Source organism: Rhinolophus ferrumequinum, chromosome 20, assembly GCF_004115265.2.
Source record: "Rhinolophus ferrumequinum isolate MPI-CBG mRhiFer1 chromosome 20, mRhiFer1_v1.p, whole genome shotgun sequence".
Lineage (NCBI taxonomy): Eukaryota > Metazoa > Chordata > Mammalia > Chiroptera > Rhinolophidae > Rhinolophus > Rhinolophus ferrumequinum.
Genome location: NC_046303.1, coordinates 52,837 through 76,859, shown reverse-complemented (window position 1 = coordinate 76,859; position 24,023 = coordinate 52,837). Strand labels below are relative to the sequence as shown.

Below are 24,023 nucleotides of genomic sequence, written 5' to 3'. Positions count from 1 at the left end.
CGCAGCCCCTCCGGGCTCGCCGATATCTCACGCCAGACTCAGCCAAGGGCCGATTCCGCCCCCTCCCCCGGGCCGATAATGGGCCCCCACCACCCTGACCAAACCCCGCTACGCCGGGTCTCTTGACCCAGGTGGTCCCAGGAGCCCGACGCGGCTTTCCTTGAGATTAATCAAAAGGAAGGCGCGCCCTCTGCTTCATTTGCATAGAGGCGGGGCCTCTGGCGCCCAGCGGCCGGGACACCCAATCCGGTGGGAGCCCGGGACCTCCACAGCGCCCTGTTGCGCAATTTGCATGGGGCGGGGCTTGTCCGCGGGGTGGAGCCCCGCGCCACCTCCCCTTCCACTCGGCTTCCGTCCGCATAATTTCCGGCTTCCTGCCGGCCCCCGTCCGCCTTCCCGCTACCTTCGCCCAGTGTCGCTCCAGTCCCGGGGGGCCCCTATGCTCCCGAAACGGCGGCGGTCTCGGGTCGGGACCCCCGGCGCTATCTCCTCCGCGGCATGCTTCCCCGGCGTCACCATCTACCTGGCGGAGCCGCGCATGGGCCGCAGCCGCCGGGCCTTCCTCACACGCCTGGCGCTGTCTAAGGGCTTCCGCGTGCTGGACGTTTACAGGTGCTCCGCTCTCGGCCAGGCGGGGCCTCCTACCTGAGAGCGGGGCCTCCTACCTGGAGGCGGGGCCGCCTACCTGAGGGCGGGGCCGCCTACCTGAGAGCGGAGCCGCCTACCTGAAGGTGGGGCCTCCTACCTGGAGGCGGGGCCACCTACCTGAGGGTGGGGGCTTCCTACCTGAGGGCGGGGCCGCCTACCTGAGAGCGGGGCCGCCTTCCCAGGCAGCCTACCTGAGGGCTCCGGGCGGGTGCGGCGCCCAGGGTCCGGCATCACAGCGCTGTCGCGCCCGGTGGACGGGAGGACACCGCTGCGTGGTGTGACGGCCTAAGCACAGAATGCCGGTGCTCGGGACTTGGCAGCTGCCCGGCCTCTTTCACATGCCATGTTTCTGAACAACTGAAGCGGCTGAGAGAAGTTGCACGCGGCCACCCGACGATTTTGGATTCCAAGTTAGCCCTTGGACGTCATGGCCCGGGGGTCTTCTCTCAGTTTCCTCTTCTGTAAAAGGGTGCTGCCAGCAGTTAGGGCCATGATCTGTAGGTCACGGGACAGTGTGTACCAGAGGGTTCTAAAACAACCGCGTGGGTGTAGGCAGCCGGAACAGTGTCACTGGCTAACAGCCCCTCTGCGTTAGTTCTTCCTGCCATCACCTCTCTGCTGGGACTGACAAAGTGAGTCTCAAGTGGCTCCAGGACGACCAAAACATAGTGGCTGCGGAGGCAACAGGGAGAGGAAGGTAGCTGGTTCCCATAGGTGTGAAGTGGAAAGAGCCCCCAGTCCACCTGCAGCTCTTTCTTACCTTAACTGTTCCCAGGGGTGTTGCCTACCTGCTGGGAGGAGGAGGATGACAGCAGCTCAGTGTGCTGGGCACTGGCTGAGCCCTTTGGCCCATTAGCTCCTTCACTCTTTACAACAACCCCACAAGGGACAGTCATTATCTCTGGTTTACAGAGGAGGAAATGAGGTGCCCAGGCGTACCCAGCAAGGGTGTGGCAGAGCTGAGGTTCAAGCCCAAGCTGTCTGGCTCCAGTGCTTAGATGAAGCCCCCTGGTCCTTGCCCCTGAGGAACTCCGTTCTCTGGGGTGGGAGGACAACACAAAATCAGGCTGGGCTTGTGATCATAGCTGGAGCAGAGGGCTGCTAGGAATAGGGCTGAGAAGTCCTTCTGAGACGATGCCATCTGGAGAACCAACAGGTGCCCACCAGGCAGAGCAAAGCCTTGGACGTGTGGAGTGAAGCCTGAAGGATGGCAAGCCTGGGAAAGGCCCGGGCCTCACCCCTCCCCCCTCTCTCTGCCCAGCTCCGAGGTGACACATGTGGTGATGGAGCAGACCTCAGCTGAGGACGCCGTCTGCTGGCTGGAGAGCAGGACGGCGCCACTTCCCCCAGGTTGTGCCCACCCAGCACTACTGGACATAAGCTGGTTCACAGAGAGCATGGCAGCTGGGCAGCCTGTACCTGTGGAGTGCCGGCACCGCCTGGAGGTGAGCTGGGCGGTGGATTCCTGTGGGGCCAAAGGGAGAGCCCCAATGCAGGCTGTAGTCCAGCTGGGACAGCTGACATGGCAGCAGTGCCTCTGTCCAGATGAGGTGGGCAGTGAAGGTTCTGCCCACACCAGCAAGCCAGTCCATCCCAGCTTCTGCTGTCACCACTGGTGCAGACTCTTGGGGTCTACTTATTGGCGTTTCTTGTGCACCAAGTCGCTGACTGTGACCCCTAAGTGAGATGACACGAGGGCCAACAGGAGGCTGTCCTTGAGTGGTTTTGAGGTTCATGGCCGCTGCCGACCTCCGTGCTTCCTGGCTAAGCAGAGGTGGGCATGCAGCTGGGGGCTCGGAGCAGGCTGCCTACGTTCAAATCCTGGCTCTGCCTGTGAGCCATGAGGCCTCAATGTCCCCATCTGAGGTGGGGATGACAGGCTTTTGGGAGGTGGGGCACATGCAGGAAATGTGTCCATGAGGGTTAGCAGGTGGTGTCACTACTGCCACTCGGGCCTGCTCTGCAGGGCGGCGCCACCTTTGCCCCACACTCCTGGTCCTTTTGCCTTCTCAGAGTTGGCTCTTGTCCTGTCAGCTCCCCGGTGGCCTGTTCATTGCCCATCCCGAGGTGGCTGTGTCCAGACAGGGGCTGCCAAGCCCAGTGTGGGTGCTGCCCTACGCCTGCCAGCGTCCCACGCCCGTCACACACCACAACACCAGCTTCTCGGTGAGCTGTGGGTTCCTGGTCTCCCTGAGAGGACTCCCCACTCTGCCCTTCCCGGACATGGGAACAGGTGGGTGGCAGCTGGAGGGCTGGGCGAGTCTCCCCGAAGCCCGCCCTCACCCAGGGCCCCTCTCTGCAGGAGGCTCTGGAGACGCTGGCAGAGGCAGCGGCCTTCGAAGGCAGCGAGGGCCGCCTCCTGTCCTTCTGCAGATCAGCCTCCGTACTCAAGGCCCTTCCCAGCCCGGTCACAGCCCTGAGCCAGCTGCAGGGCCTGCCCCACTTTGGAGAGCATTCCTGCAGGGTCGTCCAGGTAGGTGCCCAGCACACTTTTCAAGGCAGAGTTGTGAACGCCAGTGGAGTGAGGCGTCCTTGAAGCCTGGGGACAGCAGGTGGCAAGGTAGGTCAGAGCCCAGATGTTGATGCTGGCTCCCAGGCGGTGACAAGCCACCCTCCGCTCAGATTCCTCATATGTAAAGTAGGACCACACCACGTGCCTCAGGGTTGCTGACAGGACTCAACACAAGGGGCTCCCCTGGGCCTGGGGTGGCTGGCACTGTTAGCATCTGCCCTGACTGACCAGGATGGTGGCAGAGAAGCCCTGAGTACAAGCCCGTCTCTTAAAGTGCAGAATATTTGAGGAATTTCCTTCTGTACACATCACTAGCACACTACATCATGACAAAGGTACTTTTGAATTCAGTTATGCTTTTAAATGAAGTCGCACTGAATTCTTCACCTGTTTTGAGAGTGGTTTCCATACGTTGGGGCTTGTTCCTCTTCTGACAGACCAGCTATGTTCCCGGGCCTGAAGCTCTGGGTGCCTCCGGGGCAGTGTCCATTTCCAGGTCCCTCGGGGCCTGCCACCACAGAGTCTGCCACTGAGTGTGGGGTCTGCCGGGCCCGGCCCCAGCTCAGAGCTTTGCGTCCCCCGCAGGAGCTGCTGGAACGCGGTGTGTGTGACGAGGTGGAGAGAGTCCGGCTCTCAGAGAGGTACCAGAGCATGAAGGTGCGCATGGGGGGCCCGCGGGACACAGCCCTCTTCCCCAGGGGACAGCACGTTCATGCAGCGGAGCAGTGGCCCCGCCCGGGGTCATAGAAGGTTTCTGAGGAAGTGGCAGCCGACACCTGATATTCACAGGCAGCCACAGGCAAGGAGAAGCTGCTTTTCCAAGATGGCTCTGTCAGCACTGTGTGTCCTTACTGGGCACTGACATTAAGTGCTCTGCACCTGAAACAGCACGTGGGCCCAGCGTGCCCCGGGCGGAGGGCCTGCGGGCCGCACACTTTTGCTCTGTGTCCACCTGACACCTTGGTGTCTTCCTGGCCATGTCCACAGCGTCCCTTCCCTCTGCTCCTCCTCACCTCCCATTGAACAGATGTGCAGCTGCCTGGTGCCTCAGGGGTGCGCTCTGACGCCCTGCTTTTGTGGCTGGCGGCCGGCAGATCTGTGACCCGTGGGGCCGTGGGGCAGGCCTGGCAGGGTGGGTCATTGCTGTTGTGGAGGGTTGCACAGAATCTTGTGAGGATCCACGGGGGCTTCAAGGTGGACGAGCCATGTGGAGGGCAGAGGGGCTCAGGCACGCAGAGAGCGGAGAGAGCGGGGGTGTGGGGGCCACACAGGAGCTGGAGGGCAGAGGTGTCTGCCTCCTCATGGGCACTGGAGTCCTGAAGGCATCCAAGTGGGCAGACAAGTACGTCAACAATCAGAAGTTTAGTTTTGTAAACCATATGATCGGGTTCTCAACGTATTTCCTCTCAGGACTCTGTTGGTGACAGTGACCCAGCTCATGCTCTTGGTTATGGGGATCAAGGGGAGGATGGCAGCACAACCCAGAAAAGGGTGCAGTGGGTCTGCAGGAAGTGGGGCTCTGCTGTTCCTCCTCGTGCTGACCAGCGGCCTCCCAGGTCAGACGTGGCCAGAGAAAGTGCTCCTGCCAGACGCTGCCGCCTCCACCCTGACCTGTTTTAGTGCCAGAAATTCCTGCAGGGGCTCTGACTGGCGAGCCTAGGACAGGTGCCTACCCCGACCAATGGGTCGTAAGGCACAGGTGACTTGCTTGGGCTGGGGTCACAGTCCACCGTGTGAGGACGGCCAGCCACCCCGTGAGAGGTCAGCTCCAGTCATGTCGTCTGCACTGGCCTGGGTGTGTGTGCTGACCACTGGCTGGGCAGTGACAGCTGCTGTGTGAGCCTGGAGCGCAGCCCAGCCAGCCCCAGCTTCATCTCCGCCAGCTCCTACTACACCCGCCCTCGAGTTGTTAGGGGGCTGCTCTTGGTTAAGGAGAACTGCACTCATGAGCCTCAGCTGCCGTTAGGTGGCTGTTGTGGTGATGGAATCACAAGCTGGAAGTGCACAAGTTTTGGGGACAGACCTTTCCTAGAGGAGGAGACCAAGGTGCCTGGAGCCTTCCCCTGCCGTCCCCTGGAGGGGGCGCTGCATAGGCCAGGCTCGGGGTTGGCATCCTGCCAGTGCACCGCTGTGTGGCCTTGGGCAGGTCGCTTAAACTCAAAAAATAGCAGTGGGGCAGCACTGGGCATGCAGCATGATGACAGTGAGGCCACTGGCGACCCCTTTGCACCTCAGTGTCGCCACCTGCATGTTGCTGTAGGAGCTCTGCCCCTGGCCCCTGACCTGGCTGTGCTCATCCCAACAGCTCTTCACCGGGATTTTTGGGGTTGGAGTCAGGACTGCTGACCAGTGGTACCGGGAAGGGCTGCGGACGCTGGACGATGTCCGGGAGCAGGTGCAGAGACTGACCCGGCAGCAGAAAGCAGGTGAGCTTCAGAGAGGCCCACAAGGAGGCTCTCCGGAGGGCGCGAAGGGGGTCGGCGCGGGGGTCCATGGCAAGGCCCTGTGGGCCTCCCGGGCCTCCACCCAGTGCAGGACCCCCTGCAGCCCTTTCTCAGTGAACGACGATGGTCACAGTAGCTAACGTGACATTCAGAACCTTCTGGTTAGACTTGGACTGGACCAGGCCTGGGCCCTTCCTCCTGATTCCGGGGAGGGCCTGTCTGAACAGCCTGGGCCTGGCAGGCCTGACTGCTGACCGATGGCCGGGGTACCTGTGCGTTAGGAGAGGCTCAGGGAGGGGCCTGCTCTTCGGAGGTGGCACTGTGAGGTGGAAAAAACATGAACTTGAAAGTTGGCTTGGCTGGGTTTGAGTCCCATCTCTGCCACTTACTAGGTAGGTGGCCATGGCCCTGAGACTAAAATTCTCCGTGCCTCTGTTCCATCCTCTGTGAAGTGTGGGACGCCATGGACACCTGTCTGAGGGTAGCAGGTGTTGAGCAGATAGTCCGTTCTGCCTCTGTGGCCTGATATAGCCCCACAGCCCAGCACCCACCGCCTCTGAGTGTCTTCCCAGGGGCTGCAGGAGGGGCGCCATCCGTGGTCGGGGGCCGGGTGGGATCCTAGGAGACCTGCCTCGTCGATCAGCAGGGAGTCAGACCCACAAAGCTGTGTGACACCCGCTGGCTCACTGAGCCACCTCTCCCAGGACATGGTAAAGCCAGAGGTGGCAGCAGCACTGAGCTGGCTCTGCCAGGTGCTGTCGCTGCTGCACTTCCCGTTCCCGTCTCCTAAGTGGAAGGTACAGAGTCCTGACAGGTGAGCAGATGTACTTGGGCTACAGTAAGCTGCTCCCAAGTGCTATGGACATCCTCTTCCGTGTCTTTTTACCAACTGCTGGTCCCATTTATGGATGGGAAAGCTGAGGCACTGAAAGGAGCCTGTATTTTGGCTGTGTCGGCCTCGGCATCTGGGTGGGTATGACGCAGATGTCACACGGGGGGGCTGGGTAGAGGGCACAGAGGACCTGGTATTTCTTTCAACTGTATGTGGATGTAGTTATCTCAAAATAGAAGTTCCATGTTGAGAAGGCAGGAGAGGACTGGGGAGAGCTGGGCTGGGAGCTCAGGAGAGCCTGCTGCCCACAGGACTCCAGCACTACGGGGACCTGAGCCGTCCGGTCCAGCGGTCCGACGCGGAGGCCCTGCAGCTGGTGGTGGAGGCAGCCGTGAGCCAGGCCCTCCCTGGGGCCACCGTCACGCTGGCTGGGAGCTTCCGGAGGTAATGGCCTGAGGTGGGCCTTCCCCCACTGCAGGTCTCTCAGAGAGAGACCGTGCACTGGATGGCAGAGTCACGCTTGCCCCTTCAGGGGGAGGTCGCAGGGCCACGATGTGGACTTCCTCATCACCCACCCCCAGGAGGGCCAGGAGGCGGGGCTGCTGCCCAGAGTGTTGAGCTACCTGAAGAAGCAGGTGAACACTGGGACCCGCTGGGACCTGGGCCTGCCCGCCCGGCCGCAGGGGCAGTGCCGGTTACACCTGCTGTCCCCCGCCCAGGGCCTCGTCCTGTACCAGCAGCACCGCCGCTGCAGAGACCCCGCTCACCGGATGCGACAGAGCCACAACATGGACACCTTTGAGAGCAGCTTCTGCATTTTCCGCCTGCTGAGAACCTCAGGGGCTGCTGTGGAGGGGCCCCAGAGGCCCGGCCCCCCCTGGAAGGCTGTGCGTGTGGACCTGGTGGTCGTCCCCATTGGCCAGTACCCCTTTGCCCTGCTTGGCTGGACTGGCTCCAAGGTAGGGTGTGCTGTGGGGTGGGGCGTCTGGCCTGACGGGGCCAGGGGTCCTGGGGCCTACTGACACTGTCACCCCTCCACTCCAGCATTTTGAGCGTGAGCTTCGCCGCTTCAGCCGGACCGAGAGGGGGCTGTGGCTGAATAGCCGGGGGCTGTATGACCCGGAGCAGGTGTGTTGCTGGGCGGGGGTGGGGCCGTCTGTCCCACGGCCCACAGGCTGGAATCCACAGGCAGGGCCTTGAGACACAGCCACTCCGGCTGCGCTCTGCCCCTCCCCGCCTCCCCCCCACCTTTCCTCAGGGAAGCCGCTACAGGTTGGGGGGGAGTGCTCAAGCACCAAGGTCCCCGCTCCCCCTCGCAGAAGGCGTTTGTCCATGTGGCTGCAGAGGAAGACATCTTCAGACACCTGGGTCTTGCATACCTCCCCCCAGAGCAGAGAAACGCCTGATCCTGTCTGCCACTCTTCAGAAACCCTGGGGGCCGCTCAGCCAGCCAAACCCCATGGATGCCCTTGGCCATAGAACATCTCCAGGCAGAAACTGCACTGCCGTCCAAGTTCTCACCCTCTGGAGTGGACCCTCGTCCGGTGTGCCACACACCCTGCCCACACCCGTCCTACCCAATCCCGGGGTAGGGAGTTGGAAGAGAACTTTCAACTGACCCACTGCCTGGGTTTGCCTCTCGCCCCCAACCAGGCTTCCTTTTAGGGTCAGTTGGAAGCAGCTTTTTAAAAGCAGGTCACGGGGCGTCACTCCTTGCTCAAAGCCCCCAGCAGTGGCCCCCCCTTGCGCAGTAAACCCGAAGTCCTCACTGCGGCCCCCACGGCCCCAGCATTTCTGCTCCTTCTCTCCCAGTGAGGCCCCCCCCAGCCCCTGCTCTGTGACTGAGTGCCGCTCATTCCCACTTGCATTGCCCCAGACACCCACGTGGCCAGGGGCTGTGTCACTCTCCCCCCAGGGGCCTGGCTTCATGGTGTCCTGTTCCTCAAATCCCCAAGGGCGCCTTCACCCAACCGCCCAGCTGGAATTACTCTTCTGTCCCAAAAGTATCTGTCAAGTAAAGACTTCCCTGACCCCTCACATTAAAACACATTTTTTAAACTAAGATGCAATAAAACGAATTCTTGCCATATACAGTTTTCTGAGTGTTAACACGCGTACACCTGTGCACCTCCACCAAAATCAGGACACCCCCTCATGCTGTCCCATTGTGGTCACATGTTCCCCATCCCTAACCCACTCATCTGGCCCCCCAGTTTTGCCTTCTCCAGAATGTCACATAAATGGAACAAGACTATACATAACCCTTCAGGCCTGGCCTGTCTGCTGAAACGCACGCTTGTCCCCAGTTGTGTTGAGTGGCTGGGAAGAGGGTAAGGGGGGTGGGGGGTGGGAGATGAGGGTAAGGGGGATCAAATATATGGTGATGGAAGGAGAACTGACTCCGGGTGGTGAACACACAATGGGATTTATAAATGGTGTAATACAGAATTGTCCACCTGAAATCTATGTAATTTTACTAACAATTGTCACCCCAATAAATTTAAAAAAAAAAAAAGTGGGAGAAAGCGGGTGGGATTTTTGCACGTCTGCCTGAGTACGTCAGGCCCCTGGGAGCAGGGAGGGGTTGACAGGGCTGGGAGCCCTGAGCTCATGGGGAGGCTTTCGCTGGAGAAGCACTGTGCCTGCTAGCGCCCCCTCTCAAGCTTGCCCTCATGCCCAGCCTGGGCTCCGGGAGCATGGGGACTGCTGGCTGCTGGGGCTATTTTAAGTCCAGTTCCTGGCCTACCCTCCCCCAGAGCTTTGCTGCTGGCCACCTGCCACTGCCTGTAGGGCCCGGAATGCCCATTGGCAGTTGGCTGGGATGGGGGCTGGGGACGGACTGTTATAAAGCTGGTGGCACAGGGAGGCAGCTGTCCCTGTCCAGAGCCTGCCGCGGTGCCCAGTGTTGCCACCATGCCCAATCACCGCCTCGTGATGGTTCGGCATGGCGAGAGTACCTGGAACCAGGAGAACCGTTTCTGCGGCTGGTTTGATGCGGAGCTGAGTGAGAAGGGGGCCGAGGAGGCGAGGAGGGGCGCCCAGGCTGTCAAGGACGCCAAGATGGAGTTCGACATCTGCTACACGTCAGTGCTGAAGCGGGCCATCCGCACCCTCTGGACCATCCTGGACGGCACGGACCAGATGTGGCTGCCCGTGGTGCGCACCTGGCGCCTGAACGAGCGGCACTACGGGGGCCTGACGGGCCTCAACAAGGCGGAGACCGCTGCCAAGCACGGGGAGGAGCAGGTCAAGATCTGGAGACGCTCCTTTGACATCCCACCGCCCCCCATGGATGAGAAGCACCCCTACTACGCCTCCATCAGCAAGGTACGCTGCGGGAGTGTTGCAGGGAGGCCTGGGGCAGCGCCTTGGGAAGGGAGCCCGGGTGGGGGGGGGGCACGGGGACTGCACAGCCGTGTGGTGCCCTAGGAACGGCGGTACGCAGGCCTGAAGCCCGGGGAGCTGCCTACTTGTGAGAGTCTCAAGGACACCATCGCCCGGGCCCTGCCCTTCTGGAATGAAGAGATCGCCCCGCAGATCAAGGCCGGCAAGAGAGTGCTCATCGCAGCCCACGGCAATAGCCTGCGCGGCATTGTCAAGCACCTGGAAGGTGAGGCACAACCCACTGGGGCATGGGGGGACGGGGGGGGGGGGGGACACAGGCCTGGCACCCAGCCAGCCTCTCATTTCATGGCCTGCTGCCCGGCTGAGGGTGCTTTGCCTACGTCGGTGCCCAGGGGACGGTTTCAAACTGAATGGAACTGGGCGGGTTAGAGAAAACATTTAAAAAACAGCATTGTGAAGTTTTGGTTTCATTTCTGTGTATGTAGTGGGACACTATGTGAAGTTTCTTTCTAAAGACTGTGGGTGAAAACATTTGCCACCCCTGACCCAGGGCCCAGGTCCTCCCTGCACAGGTCCTAAGAAACCTGGGACTGGCCCAGCTTCCCGAGCACGAGCCCTGGGAAGGGGTTAGGGAAGGCTCAGGGTGGCATCCTGCCAAGGACACCCAGCCAGGAAAAGGCAGGGCTATCTGGCTTCACGCCCTGCTTTGCTGTGTGTCCCTGCTCAAGTCACATCACTTGCTGGGCCTCAAGCACCCTATGGGGCAACTCCTGGTACTGCTGGCCACTGGTACACCCAGCACCCCAGCTCCACCCACTCCAGGCATAGATAACACCAGTCACAAGGATTCAGGGAGTGGGCGGCTGTTTCAGGGGCTCCCATTGGAAACCTGCAGACATCAGGACAGTCTGTGAGCATCTGAATGGTCTGCCAGCTGTGGGATCAGGGTGGGAGGAGGAAAGTGGGGTGGTAGGCATCTGGCCAGAGCAGATAGGCAGGCCCGGGGCCTGGCCAGCCCGTCTGTCTGCCCCAGGATGCCAGGTCCATGCAGACACCTGACACCTGGCGCTGAGCCCAGCAGATGGGGACCACCTGCCCCTCCCCCAGGGCTTCACACCCCCACAGGCCTCTCTGCCCGCTGGGAGGACAGGGCGCAGCCAGGCCACGTGGGCTAGACTTCCACTGCCCAGAACGTCCCTCCCTGGACAGTGGGGTGGCGGAAATACCAAAGGGCGAGCTGCTATTCCAGGCGGCGATTGCAGGACGCTGGCAGGGTCAGGTTTCTTCAGAAAATGCTGCCCTGTGCACCTGGCAGAGCCTCCCGTACATCCATTTCTTAGGATCACCCCCTGCTCCTTTGCTCAGTATGCCCAGAATTTAGAACTCTCTGGAAACTGAACGGCTGGTGTCCTAACTGAACGCAAACACCCATCTGTCCAGCCAGAGTTTGTGCTGGGCCAAGAGCCTGGCGCCGCCCAACACACAGCACAGGGGTGGGGAAGGTCCATGGTTTAGCGTGGCTATTTCTGGAGGCCACCAGCTCACTCAGTTTTGCCTTGACCTTCTCCGGGCCTTGCTGTCAGGGTGGGAGGGGGCTCTTAAAGGTCACAGAGCCTGCCAGATGTGACAGCAGGCGGATGGCTGCCTGGTGGACAGGTCAGGAGGGGCTAAGGGCCTCTGGTTCCTCGGCCCAGGGATGTCAGACCAGGCCATCATGGAGCTGAACCTGCCCACGGGAATCCCCATCGTGTACGAGCTGGACGAGGGACTGAAGCCCACCAAGCCCATGCGGTTCCTGGGTGACGAGGAGACCGTCCGCAAGGCCATGGAGGCTGTGGCCGCCCAGGGCAAGGCCAAGTGAAGGGGGGGCTCTGCCAATAAAAGCGCCTCCTCCCACTGCCTGAGTCCACGGCCCCACGTGCCTGGCTCCCAGTGCTCGCTCAGCTGGCTCACAGCCCATAGCCTGAGATTCCACAAATGCTGCCCTGGGGGGCCTGGCCATTAGGTGTGGGGACCCCGGGACCAGGGGCAGGAGCCTGGTCCCCACCCCTGGCTATCAGGTGACTTCTTAACAGCCCCTTGCTCTAGAATCGGGGTGCTTGGGGTCACTTAGGGGTCCAAGGGACCCAGCCCTCCCCACAGTGAGCAAGGGCAGTGGCCAGGACACTGCTTTGTGGCCAGCTTCCGTTAGATGGGTTGTCTTCCACTGTCCCGACAGCCCCAGGGTAGGCGTGGCGTGGTGGCACCGAGCCCCGCCTCCTGGGTGTCCCCTGGTTTGGAGAGAGACAAGCCCACAGACAACCTCAAAGCTGGGGACACTTGACTCATAAGGCCTCCACAGCTGGCAGGGGGCCCTGTCGTCCCATCTTAGGGGAGAGAAATCAGGACAGTGACACCTGTCTACTGCATGGCCTGTCCAAGGGACACACAGGGTGGGCCACCTGCCACCAGGCAGGCTCGGGGCACTGGGCTTGGCCGCCACCTGGGACCCTCCTCAGTGCAGCCTTCACCCCAGGCTGCTTCCGCCTCACAGCTCCCGGGGTACAAGATGACGCGTAATGTCCCCAATGTTCTCCAGGCACACACCCACACACGCCTCCCACAAATGCAGAGGCCCCTGGGGAGGGAACAAGGCCCTCGGTTCCTCCCAGAGAACTGAAACACAGAGGCCAACTTCACTCACATCCTAACATTTATGCTCCTGGCAGGCGGCTGCGGCCAGCTGGCCCAAGGTACACGCACGTGCCACAGTCCCCAGGAAGGGCTCGTCCCACACAGGCAGTCAGGTCACAAGAGGGCGGTCAGAGCTGGGGCCTGTGGGAGCAGTTCCCACTCCAAGAGCAGACATGGGGCCAGCAGGCAAGAGCAAGCCGCATGAAGGACAGATGCGTCTGCGATGTTTCCACACCTTCCTTCACCTACTGAGATGAGGGCTTGGTTGTCCTCGACCCCACTGCCCACAGCTCAGGCAGAATGACAGAAACGGAGCAGACAGCAGACACACAGATAAGCCACGGCTGCCAGGTGCCATGACCCACTCTGCCTCTGGTCAGCAACTGCTAAGTCCACAGGCCCCAGGGTCACTGACAGCTGCAGCCCCCACCCCCAGGGCCCAGAGGAAAAGGAAGAAGGTGAGTATAGGCCTCCCAAGGCTCTGGCTCAGACCCCCAGGGGCTGGCATGGCTGGGACTCGGCTCAGTGGTCCCTGTTGGGGTCAGGGTCAGACTGACCAGAGGGTCTGGGAGGCTGCTGGAAGCGTGTGTGGGAACCACCAGGTTATTGCTGCATTTGGGGTGACGGACTGAGCCACCCAAGCCAGAGGGAGCCTGAGGGCTTGTCCTACCCGGAGTCCCACTCCTGGAGGACCTCACACCACCTTCTCCAGCAATGGGACCGAGTATGGGCGGGGAAGGAAGGACGGCTCAAGCCTGGGCCAGCAGCCAGGCTCCTCACTCGATGAGCTCCACATAATTGGCAGGAAACATGCCAAAGTGGCCGTCTGGCCCGTAGCCGCGCCACCAGCCCTCGTCGATCACCTCGATGCCCGTGATGAGGTTCTCAGGGTCAAAGGAGATTTCGGTGTCGTCAGCTGCAAGATGAACCCAGACACTGTGCGGGGGCTCCGGGTTCTGGGCACCAGTCCCCCGACACCTTGCTCAGGGCGGGCGCTGGGCCACCATTCCCGCAAAAGGCACACCAGTCTGCTCCAGTGACCCAGGCCACTACTTTAGGTCACCTCTCTGGTCACCTTCAGGCTCTACAACTAGGCTGGCAACTGGGATTCATGCCAGGGGACAGCAAGTGGCTGCCTGAAGCCTCTGGGAGGTCCGGGCTGTGTGCGGCATCCACCCATCCCCTCACCCTTCTGCCTTCTCTTCCGACAGCCGGAGGGAGCCCCCAGCGAGCTCCTGACCAGGGCCTGTGGCCAGGAGCAGCTGGCCGCAGTGCGTACCTGCCTGGTAGTCGTACAGGGCCCGGGCACAGAGCCCCTTCCCACTTAGTCCCGGATAGCGGTCCATGCCCTCGGCGCCTGCGTCCGGCTGCTGCACCTGCTCATGGGTGGGAAAGAAGTTGGGGGTCTTGGTGACCTCGGCTCTGCCCACGGCCGGGGCTCACGCCAGGCCTGAGGGAAGAGGGTGCCCACCCAGCTCCCCACCCAGCACAGTAGCGCTTGTCAGATGACTTATCGCACAGGCTGCCCCGACTTGAAGGAAGACAACACACACGCAGTGACAGCAGAGGGGCGGCCCCTCACAACCCTGCCCCCACCGCATGGCACCCACCACTGGGGGCTCCTCGTAGAGCGTGTCCTGCTCTGGGGGCTCCTCGTACACGGCCTCCCCTTCCTCCTGCACTGGACAGGGAGGGGAGCTGTGTGTCGGCTCCTCGCAGAGACCTGCATGGGAGGACGTGGCCCGCTCTGACCCTGGGGAGGGGAGGCACGCTGCCCCGTCTCCCCCCATGGGGCGGCCAGGAGCCTTGCCTGCCCTGGGTTGTGAGGCGGCGTGAGGCAAGTCTCTGCCGAGGGTGGTCTCTGGCTGGGGGAGCTGCTTCTGCAGGAAGGGGCTCCTCAGTTTGCCTGCAAAGCCACAGCACACAGGACATCACGCAGCCGGCAGGGGGAGGCAAGGGAAGGCCTCTGCTTTCTGTGCCCTACACGGCCCAGAGGCAGGGCCTGTCCTAGGGCAGTGGCTGTCACACACACTAGTGTACTGCTCCAGGCAGCCCCTCGGGGCCACAGGCAGTGTGGGGAAGCTGTGTCCTTGGGGCCTGAGAGGTGACTGATGCAGGCCTCCTGAGACCCAGCTGACAGCCCAATGTGTGAGCTGTGCGGGGTTACAGGGCTGGGGCCAGAGGGTCCCCAGTCTGGAGGCACACGGTAGCCCCTCATTTCCCACCAGAATTTCCCATCTCTCTGCAGAACGAGGTGCAGGGCAGGAAGGGGACACCCTCCCAGAATCTGCCCTCCTGAGCACAGGCTCTCCTTGCTCACTCATCCCTGTCACCTACTGACACATGGGGGCCTGCCCCTGCCTCATGGCAAGTCCCAGAGGGACGTCTCACCTGGCTGGGGGCTGGAGACAGACGTGGCGGACAGGGCTCTCTCCTTCTGCTTGAAAACCTCCCGTGGGTGTGCCGACTGCTGACAGACGGGTACCTGGGGAGCAGGTTGCCTGGCTCCCCACAGCTGTGGGCGTCAGGAAGCAAAACACAGCTCACAGCCTCCTCCCTGCCCAGGCTGAGGCCCGTGCTGGGCGCTTCTGCCTTTGCTCACCCTCCCCCACCACCATCTGCAATGCACCCCAGCTGGCCGCAGGACCGTCGGTGACCTCTCAGGCCTGCTGCTGGGCCTGTGGACTCCCAGAGGGGTGACATTGTCACCGGCCCTCTGCTGGGGGCCCGAGTCTCACCTGCTCCTCACTGTCCCTCGGAACCATTTCCTGCTGGTCACACTGCCTGCTGGGAGGGGCAGAGGGAAGAGCTGCAGCCCAGCACCGGCTGGCCCTGTCCCCCGGCCGCCAGTCACCTCTGGGGCTCACCTCTGGGGGCCGGCCCCACTGCCCCACTCTTGACAGCGCTGTTCCCGGAGGGCGGCCTCGCGCAGCTCCCGCTCCCGCCGCTCCTGCTCCCACTCCCGCCGCTCCTGCTCTGCCCGCCGCTTCTCCTCCAGCCGGCGGTTCTCCTCCTCCTTCTGCAGGGAAGGGAGCAGGCTCAGCCCCTGGCCACACGCGCCCCAGCCCACCTTGCAGCCTGCACTGCTTGAGTGACACTAGGCCCCTGAAGCGACCGGACCCTCTGTACACGGGCACTAGCAAAATCGTTTGCTCCAGGGGAGGCCCAATGGCTGTTGGTTAGAGCGCGAGCTCTCAACAACAGGGTTGCCGGTTGAATTCCTGCATGGGATGGTGGGCTGCACCCCATGCAACTAAAGATTGAAAACGGCAACTGAATGGACTTGGAGCTGAGCTGCGCCCTCCACAACTAGATTGAAGGACGGCTACTTGGAGCTGATGGGCCCTGGAGAAACACACTGTTCCCCAATATTCCTCAATAAAATTTAAAAATAATAAGAATCTTAAAAAAAAACCACGTTTGATCCAAGAGCATACAGTGCAGAAAATGGAAGCATTGAGCACATGCCTGGCACACACGAGACAGCTCCACAGTCCAGCCACCGTTCACGCCCAGGTAGCACTCACCTCTGCTTTGGCCCAGAAGCTGTCTTTGCCAACCCTTTTGATCTCAGACACTGCATTGGTCTTCTGGTACACAGATCCCTGTGGGGACAGAGGGTCCACTGCAGGGCCATTGGCAGGAGCAGACAGCGCAGGCTACACCTGTGAGGGTGGTACCTGGCAGAGGCACTGGCGCCTGGCCCACTGACCCTGAATGGCCCTGGATACCACCGAGCGGGGAAGCACCCCCAGACAACACTGGAGGGTCTCTGGCGGGCGGAGGCCTGTGCAGGAATGACCCTGGCCTGCCTGAGAGTCCTGGGGTCCAGGCAGCTGTGAGGCAGAGCAGCCTCAGACAGCTGACCACCATGGCAGTGCCCACCAAATCTCTGCTATGCTTTGGGGTACTTGGCTGCCCACCCAGCACCAGGGCCACGGGCCTGCAGGTGTCTGCCCACGATTCGGAAGGGCCTGCCCTGTCTGCCACCACCCAGGGCCGCAGAGGACACACTGGTGCCGTGGCCTAGAGGGTGACGGCACGGGCATGCAGACAGTCTCCAACCACACACAGCCGGCATAAGAGGCTTGGGAACAGCTGTCCACCCAGCGGTCAGGGTCAGGGCTGCTCCTTGTGCCGACTGACACCGGCCTCACTGGGGAGCAGCTCCTGCTTTCAGACATGGGGTCACCATCCGCACCTCCACCTGGCTCAGGACTTGAAGCCAGGCATGCGGGAGCCCAGCCCCACGAGGCGTTTAAGGCGCTGAGGGCAGGCCCTGCCACCCTGCCCTCACCCGGCAGCACTCACCACTGGGGCCTGCGGGCCCACGTCCTGGAAGCGGCCGCTCTCCCTGTGGAAGGCGTAGTTGGCACCTGAGGCCCGGGCCACCTTCTCCATGACACACTCAGGTTCCACATCCTCCTCCGCCCGCGCATTGATGGTCACGTGGGCCCCCTGCAGCCGGACCAGCACTTAGTGAGGGCGTGGGGGCCGCGGGCCACACAGGCGCACACCTGGCCGCATGGGAACAAGGCACAGCCTTGGCCCTGGTGGCCCTGGTGGCCTGGCGGCCCCAGCCTGCTCTGCGCTTCAGGCAGTGGAGGGTTTCTTTCTAATCAACGAAAGCTAACCTTGAAAGACATCTGTAAATAAGCCCATTTTCTAGCAAGTCACTGATTTCCACCTGAGAGGTCAGGCCCATGACCTCACTCACTAACACCCAATAAGCCTGGGACCCTCTTGTTTAGCTGACAAGCGAATGACAAACGCCCCGGCAAGTAAACAGGGCACCATTCTGTCATGGACACACTGGAAAGGGAATATGCCTGTTGGGGCAGTGGGCATAAGCAACTCTCCCTCTCCTCCAAATCCTGACAACACTGCTCGAAAATCGGGTGGGAGCCAGCCCAGCCGGCCTCAGGCCCGCTCCAGGACGGTCCTCCCGGCTGAGCCCAGCCTGCACACCCTGCCTCTCGCACACTTGCTGAGCAGGAGGAGCAGCCTCTAGCCACACCCTGCCGTCCAGACAGAGTTATGGGGTATCCCGCTCGCTCCCGGGGGGAACCGGGCCGGGCAGGCTCTGTGAGGCCCAGTGGCAGCAGCACGCACCTTCAGGAAGCCGGCCATGGTGCTGACGTGTCTGGCGCACGCTCCCTTCCGCACGTCATTCACGCCCTCGCCCGTCTGCAACACAACACACCCAGCATGACCCAATTCCCCAAGGCCACCACCCTCCCAGGGACCCAGGCAGGGAAGCCGGCCACCACAGCAGAGGGCAGGGAGGATCCCAGGGCAGCTTCCACGGGGGCTCAGAAGCCCTCATCCCCACCCGGCCTCCACTCCGCGCTCCAGAGCGTCCCAGCCTTTCTCTACACCCTCTGCTCCCTCGGACAACTACCCTGAAGGGGACAAGTTAAGCGTGTCCTGTGACTGTATTATATTTTGCATGAGCAGTTCTGGGCTGGGAGAGTATACTGTGCACTAGCGAGGCCGCAGGTGCTCCTTGGGCCACAGTGGGTCCATCTACCGCTGCTCATTCACCAGCTACGAGCTATCCTCAAGTCCAGTCCTCCTCTGCTCCAAGCACAGAGGGCGGAGAAGGAAAGAAGCAAAGGGAGCTTTTCCAGTCACACCTGGATACCACGCCGAGTCCTCACGTGTCACCTACCCAGTTGATGAGCACAAACTTGGGCAGGCCGGAGTTGGGGTCCTTCACCCTGCAGAAAGCGTACATCACCTTCCCGCTGTTGAGCTCCTCGACCATCTCCTCCAGGCCCCCCTCTGCAGCAGTCACAGGAGGGTCAGTGGTGGCCCAGGCACCCCACCCAGCCCTGCACCTGGTCCACCAGGACAGGAAGCCCAGGCTGCCTCTAATCCAGAGCCTCAGTGGCACCTGCACGGGAAGGGGACGCTGGGCCCAGCCCACTGGGGTGACGTACGAGCTGGTGGGACACAAGACCTTTATGACAGTGTTTATGACAAGCCCCTCGGCGATTTTCCCCACACAAATCTAAAAACTCCTTTTGTAAACCCACGGGTAGTGTCATTTACGTCACAAACCTGACACCACTTATGAAAGGAAAGCACTCTGCACCTTTCGTCTTGCCTGGACCCCACCAAGGGCCCTGGAATAACAGGACTTGCTCCGAGTCAACCACCTTCATCCACGTGTCTGCTCTGACTCCGGGGCCAACCAGAGGGTCCCGAGCACATTGGATCGTCCCGCAGCCGTGCACGGACTCAGTTCTTAGATGCTCAGAGGGAGTGAGGGGGGCACAGGGGCCACCCTAAGCCATTCTCTCCTGACACTGAGGCGGTGGGCCCCGGTGCTTAGCAGCCCCCCAAACCTTCCCAGATTGCAAGGAGCAACTCAGCTGCTGACCTCTGTCTCTGTGCCCTACACCATCAGAGTGCACGTGGACCAACTCAGGCAGTCCTTGCAGAGAGAGGCCCATCAGGGGAAAGGTCTCTAGCAGTCACCAGAAGTACTCTGATGACAAGGGGGGCAGTCCTGATGACGAAGCTGTGCCTGGCTCAGCTCAGGCGAGCTGGCCTTGAGCATAGGAGAGCTGGGGTGGCAACTGGGTACCCACAGTTCACACCCCGTCTCTGGCCTGGCACTGGCCGAGCCTGTGCTTCCCGAGGGACTTCCCGCCTCCCTGTACGGGAATACAGGGCACCCGTCTTCCCAGTGCCCTGTATTCTGGCGGCACTGTCCCAGGTCACCCTGTCCCAGCTGACCATGTGCACTGCTGCTACCTCCCCTCAGTGAGGGTGGGCCCTGCGTACACTTGGCTACCAGGAGGGCAGAGGAGTCTGCACCTTCTCATCCTGGCTGCCCGTGATCTGGAGGTGGCCTGTGTCCCATCTCAGCTACCCCCGCCACCACGGAGAGCAGCATTGTCCCCACCCCGGGGCCACAACAGCAAGGAGGACCTATTTTCAGTTGGCAACACCTGAACTCAAAGCGGCCAGAAGCGGGTGTGAGTGCTGGGGGCCATCCTGCTCCGTGCAGTACCCATCCTGCCTGGCTGGCTGTAGCCCGAGCCTGGCCCACACCGCAATCAGGGGGCCAGGGAACGTCCAAACACCGATGCTGACATGGGTGGTTCCGTCCTTAGCCGAGGGAGGTATCACTGCGGTCGCATAACAGGCAGGGGACACCGGTGTGCTCTGAGTCCCCTTCCTCCTGCGGTGATGGCTGAAATGCCAGCTGAGATGGGGCACTGACGTCCCAACTGTCTCCCCTTCACACACTCACCCTCCCTCCGCGAGCCCATGCGACTCCTCCCGTGGCCATACTCACCCCCAGTGCCAGCCACACGGATGTCATTGCTGTTGCCCTCGTAGGTGAAGAGAGCCCTGAAACAGAACAGAAGTGGGCTCTGTAGCCAGTGTGGTGACGCCGTCTGCCCTCAGCCAGAGCTCGGCACCGTGGTGACCCTGGGCCAGTACAGCCTTCTCAGCTCTGACGCTGACCCGACTGGCTACAGGGGCTTGGGAGGGACAAATCTAAGAAGACAGGGAGCATTCATCTCTTTGAAGGAACACTAGCTGTTTTGTTTTATGGCAACACTTTACATGCCCATGTGTGAACTGCTCACCCGGCTACTAGGAATGTGAATGTGGAAAAACAGATCCCTGCATGTTCCTGAACCCAAAGCACCCCAAGGAGACGCAGGGAGGAACGTGCATCGGGCCCCGGGCAGGCCGGCCCGTCTTCCGGGGCCGGGACTCTCTCCCTGCAAACACGAGCTTGCCCAGTGTGTGCGGTGTCCGACAACACAGGGCCAGGCTTCACAGGGCAGGTTCCTGGGGGGGCAGGTTTTAGATCAAGGAGAGCCTAAACTCTCCACAGGTGACCCTGGACCACACCTTTCTTCTCCCGTAGGATTCAGGCGTAAAAACTTGCACCCCAGAGGAGGTTAGGAAATACGGTGCATTTTATTAAATGTGGGCTTACTCAGAGCACAGGCCGGCTGAAGGAGCCAGACAGGGGTCAACAGTCTGACAGGAACCAAAATTGGCTGCCACTCGCCTTGCTAACGCCACTGTGCAGAACTGCTAGTGCCCGAGAAAGTCCGAAGAAGAGAAATCCAACCCAGGCCTAGAGGATCTGGTTGACAGGGGGACAAGCTGCCAGGAAAGAACCACGCTTCCCAGGAGAGGAGAGAGAATGAGGGAGAGAAAACACTGAAGGGAGCACTCAGAGAAACAGGGAAAAGATGTGGGAGGTGGCGGATACCCAGGGGGGACATTGTAGAAGAGGTGGCTTCCGGAAGTCCAGCCACCAACACCGACTCGCAGCTCAGCTCCAGGCAATGTGGGCTGACCACCGCACAGCAAGTCAAAGGGAAAAGTGGGTCTAGCCTGTCAGCATGCACTCTGGTGGTGGGTGTCCTGGCCCGTCATCCTCCCAGACAAGCAGCAGGGGATCGAGATGGCCACTCGGCCCAGCTCTTCCACCACAAAGGGACCCCGCAGCTAGTCAGAGCCATGCTCCATGCCTGCCACCTAACCATCTGACTTCCTGCCCCTTCTCCCTGGGTCGTCTCAGCCACTTTCTCAGATGTTCCAGTTCAGAGGCTCATTTCCACTTTCAATCCAGTTCCGCTCTTCTTTCACATCAACATGGAAAGAAATGGAGCGCTGGCCTGTGCAGGGCACGAGCATGGGTGCTGAGCACCTTATAACTTGGTCATTCCTTCCCAAAACACGTGGCAGTGGGGCTGCAGCTACGAATAATCCCCAAGAAACCCTGCCAATGGGACTTACTTCCTATCGCAAGACAAAGCAGCACACACGTCAACACGAACGTGCTGTCAGGTGCTGGAGCAGGAGCAGGAAGAAGACACATGTGCTGCTACTACCACGTGGGGAGGGAGAACTGGGAGAACTAAGAGAAAGAGCAGGACGCAGAGCGGACGTGGTGGCGGCTGCCCACCCCACCGGCCTTCGAGCCCAGCCTGATGCCACCCACTCTGCATGTGAAGTCTTCCACGGCCTCCCGCACCGCAGACCCCTGCTCCAATATCCTCTATCTCCTTTTGCGCCGAGTCCGGCCTTCACCTGAGCTCCCACCACACATTACAGTCCTGCACTAGGGACAGTGCCCACCCCACCCCTTCTGGTAAAGGCAGAAAGGCGACAGGTGAGGCTGTCTGGCAGAAGCCAAACAGGGAGCCGGGAATTGAGGAAGGGCCCTCCAAGAGGGCAGCCACGGGGCTGAGAACTGAGGTTTGGGGAGCCCCGTGGGATGAGGTGGAAGGGCGCTCCAGGCAGAGGAAGCAGCCACGCACAAGGGCTCTGAGGAGAAACCGGCTTGCAAGGTGAGGAAGGGGAGGAGGCCAGTGGTGGTAAGCAGGTGTGGTCAGTGTGGTGAGCGGCAGGGCGGCAGGAGTGGAGGTCAGGAGCTGGTGTGCAGGGTGTCAGCCGGGGCGAGGCGTCGGGGCTTTATGTAAGGTACAGCCAAAGCCCCTGCAGTTATAATCAGGGAAGTGACGTGGTCTAGATGTTTTTCAGCTAATGAGTGGGGACCTGCCACACCATATCTGTTGACAATGAAGACAGAGGCCAGGACTTCAAGCTGCTCAGTGGTTCAGCCCCCAAGTGCCATGGGAGCCTGGGGGTAGGTGAGGAGGCTCGGCACCCTGAGTGGCAGAGAGGGGATGGGGCAGATCAGCTGCAGACCTCGGGGGTAGCAGGCAGCTCTGGTTAGAAGCCCAAGGGAGGCCTGAGAAGACTGAGGACAGAGAGACATGGAAGGAAGGCCCATTAGTACGCCCAGGAGTCTTCTAGGTAAGTCAGAAAGGATTACACGTAAAGGAGCAGAACCCTAACTGGGCTGGACTGCAGAGGGGCAAACACGCTTCTGGGTTCCAAAGCAGGTGGCCTCATGTGGGTGTGAGAACTGGGCACTCAGGTGGAGGCACTTTCCCCAGGGTTTGGAACACCAGCAAAGGTCCTCTGAGGACAGGAGACAGAGAGGTAGGGGGCTGACATCCCCCAAGTCTCCTTACGGAAATAACCGTACCTAGACAGGTGGGCGAACTTCCTATAGGATTATGAAGAAGAGAAGGCAAAGAAACAGTACTAGTTACTAGACACCTTTCCCTATTTAGAAGAGATGCTTTCCAAACAGAAACCGTGCTGCTTGTCTCCCCTGGAAAACTGTGCACACGTCCCACACAGGGCGCCCACCTCCACTTCGCCCCAGGCAGCTCCTCCCCAAAAGGCCTGGGGCTGACGGACAGGAAAGGCTATGACATGCTCAGTGGCCAGTAGTACACTGTGTGAAAGCCAGTCCGCGCTGGGCACCAGGGAAGGCAGAGATGGGAAAGCAGCAGCATTGACAAGTAGAGACCAGTCCCAGTAGCAGCCCCACCCAGTGGGCCCTGCTCCCAAAAGCTGGTCATCTTAGTCCACCAAACTCAGCATTTCTTAGAACTGGAAGTGAAAACGAAGCAAACGGGACGGTGACAGAGAATTACCATCCACAGCTACCACCGCGTGCAGAAGAGAGCTGACCCTCTGCGTGGCTGTCCAGGGCCATCGCAGAGCTTGCAGATCCGGGCTTCCAGTATTACCAAACCCCATGAACCCCAGGAGGAGACCTGAATGTTGCCAGCTTAGCAGAGGACGGTATAGGGAGGTGGAAGAAAGAGGGTGGCCATCATCGTTGTTTCATTCATCTCCTCATGGCTGAGGCACAGGGAGGAGCATTGTTGGAGAAAGGGAGGTTCTGAAATCCGCATTCACAGAGAACCAGGGACCCAACCCCCCGAGCTCCCTGTGTAACGCCTCCGGGGCAAGCCTCCCAGTGCCAGCCGGGCTGCCACACCGCTCTCAGAGGCCATCCCTGAACACAGCGTTGGCAAGGAGCCGGGCGTGGCTTCCTCTTTCTCAGGGAGGGCTGTGAAGTCCCCGGGCAGAAAAGGAGAAGCTGGCGAAGCCACCAAGCGCAGCCCGGCACGGAGTCCAACAGGCCGAGGCCGGCGGCCGGAGGGACGGGGAGGGCCCGGGGACTCACGCACGGCGGGGGACGGGGTGACAAGGGTGGGGGACAGCACCTCCGGAGTGCGGCTCCGAACCACCAGGCGTGGGGCACAGCCGCGCCCCCAGGCTCCCCCCGGTCCGGCCCGCCCACGGCCCCGGCCCGCCTCGGCGCCCACCAGTTGGTCGGGGACTTCTCGGTGACCACCCGCACGTAGGCCTCCTGCAGTGCCGGCCCGTTCCGGCTCAGGTTCGCAGCCATGGCCAGCTCCTCGGTCCCCGCGCCGCCGCCGCCGCTTCCGGGCCCACCCCGCCCCCGACGGCCGGAAGCCCCGCCCCGACGCCGGAAGCGGAAGCACTGCGAGAGGGCGCCGCGGTGAGCGGAGCGCCAGGGCCGCGTTGAGGGCTGCGAGGAGGCGGCGGGCGCTCGCCGTGTGCGCAGGGCCCTCGCGGGCCCAGCCCGTTGGCTGCTGCGCGGAGCGCTGTGCCTGTCGTCTTCTAAGTCTCCTCACAGCGAATGCGCTTATTGAGAACTTGGATGCATGAGAGCCTCCCTCCACCCGGACTCTTCCAG

The 24,023-nt window shown here is 61.4% G+C and overlaps 3 protein-coding genes across 7 annotated transcripts; 2 read left to right on the top strand and 1 right to left on the bottom strand.

Moving 5' to 3' along the window:
- The first annotated feature begins 278 nt into the window (after window positions 1-278).
- Window positions 279-8,498, top strand: POLM (DNA polymerase mu). Of its 4 annotated transcripts, XM_033088652.1 has the most exons (11): window positions 326-612; window positions 1,910-2,093; window positions 2,662-2,814; window positions 2,951-3,121; window positions 3,746-3,817; window positions 5,466-5,586; window positions 6,748-6,880; window positions 6,969-7,071; window positions 7,156-7,395; window positions 7,481-7,564; window positions 7,756-8,498. In XM_033088652.1, exons 1-11 carry the CDS (start codon window positions 440-442, stop codon window positions 7,840-7,842), a joined length of 1,521 nt encoding a protein of 506 aa, XP_032944543.1. In that variant the 5' UTR covers window positions 326-439; the 3' UTR covers window positions 7,843-8,498. The 4 variants fall into 4 exon arrangements, with proteins under 4 accessions (XP_032944541.1, XP_032944542.1, XP_032944543.1 ...); XM_033088650.1 differs by having other exon boundaries at window positions 279-612; window positions 6,969-7,395; XM_033088651.1 differs by having other exon boundaries at window positions 290-612; window positions 2,683-2,814; window positions 6,969-7,395.
- Window positions 8,499-9,275: 777 nt separating this feature from the next.
- PGAM2 (phosphoglycerate mutase 2) lies at window positions 9,276-11,680 on the top strand. Its single transcript, XM_033088309.1, has 3 exons — window positions 9,276-9,763; window positions 9,866-10,046; window positions 11,476-11,680. Exons 1-3 carry the CDS (start codon window positions 9,350-9,352, stop codon window positions 11,640-11,642), a joined length of 762 nt encoding a protein of 253 aa, XP_032944200.1. The 5' UTR covers window positions 9,276-9,349; the 3' UTR covers window positions 11,643-11,680.
- A 775-nt stretch (window positions 11,681-12,455) lies between these two features.
- DBNL (drebrin like) lies at window positions 12,456-23,781 on the bottom strand. Of its 2 annotated transcripts, none has more exons than XM_033088307.1 (13): window positions 23,629-23,781; window positions 19,764-19,819; window positions 18,126-18,238; window positions 17,567-17,641; window positions 16,766-16,912; window positions 15,982-16,059; window positions 15,322-15,473; window positions 15,193-15,241; window positions 14,846-14,969; window positions 14,265-14,360; window positions 14,065-14,177; window positions 13,734-13,830; window positions 12,456-13,370 (listed from the first exon to the last, which is right to left on the bottom strand). In XM_033088307.1, the coding sequence occupies exons 1-13, from the start codon at window positions 23,709-23,711 to the stop codon at window positions 13,231-13,233; spliced, it is 1,323 nt and encodes a 440-aa protein (XP_032944198.1). In that variant the 5' UTR covers window positions 23,712-23,781; the 3' UTR covers window positions 12,456-13,230. The 2 variants fall into 2 exon arrangements, with proteins under 2 accessions (XP_032944198.1, XP_032944199.1); XM_033088308.1 differs by having other exon boundaries at window positions 15,193-15,238.
- Between the last annotated feature and the right edge of the window lie 242 nt (window positions 23,782-24,023).

Excerpts from the sequence above, each read along its gene's own strand:
- DBNL (XM_033088307.1), bottom strand. The coding sequence starts at position 23,711 with ATGGCTGCGAACCTGAGCCGGAACGGGCCGGCACTGCAGGAGGCCTAC. Across the intron at positions 13,831-14,064 it reads TCTACGAGGAGCCCCCAGTG|GTGCAGCAGCCGGACGCAGG; the intron begins GTGGGTGCCATG and ends ACCCATGAGCAG. Across the intron at positions 13,371-13,733 it reads CCTGTACGACTACCAGGCAG|CTGACGACACCGAAATCTCC; the intron begins GTACGCACTGCG and ends TTCATCTTGCAG.
- POLM (XM_033088650.1), top strand. The coding sequence starts at position 293 with ATGGGGCGGGGCTTGTCCGCGGGGTGGAGCCCCGCGCCACCTCCCCTT. Across the intron at positions 613-1,909 it reads CGCGTGCTGGACGTTTACAG|CTCCGAGGTGACACATGTGG; the intron begins GTGCTCCGCTCT and ends CTCTCTGCCCAG. Across the intron at positions 6,881-6,968 it reads CTGGCTGGGAGCTTCCGGAG|GGGGAGGTCGCAGGGCCACG; the intron begins GTAATGGCCTGA and ends TTGCCCCTTCAG.
- PGAM2 (XM_033088309.1), top strand. The coding sequence starts at position 9,350 with ATGCCCAATCACCGCCTCGTGATGGTTCGGCATGGCGAGAGTACCTGG. Across the intron at positions 9,764-9,865 it reads ACTACGCCTCCATCAGCAAG|GAACGGCGGTACGCAGGCCT; the intron begins GTACGCTGCGGG and ends GTGGTGCCCTAG. Across the intron at positions 10,047-11,475 it reads CATTGTCAAGCACCTGGAAG|GGATGTCAGACCAGGCCATC; the intron begins GTGAGGCACAAC and ends TCCTCGGCCCAG.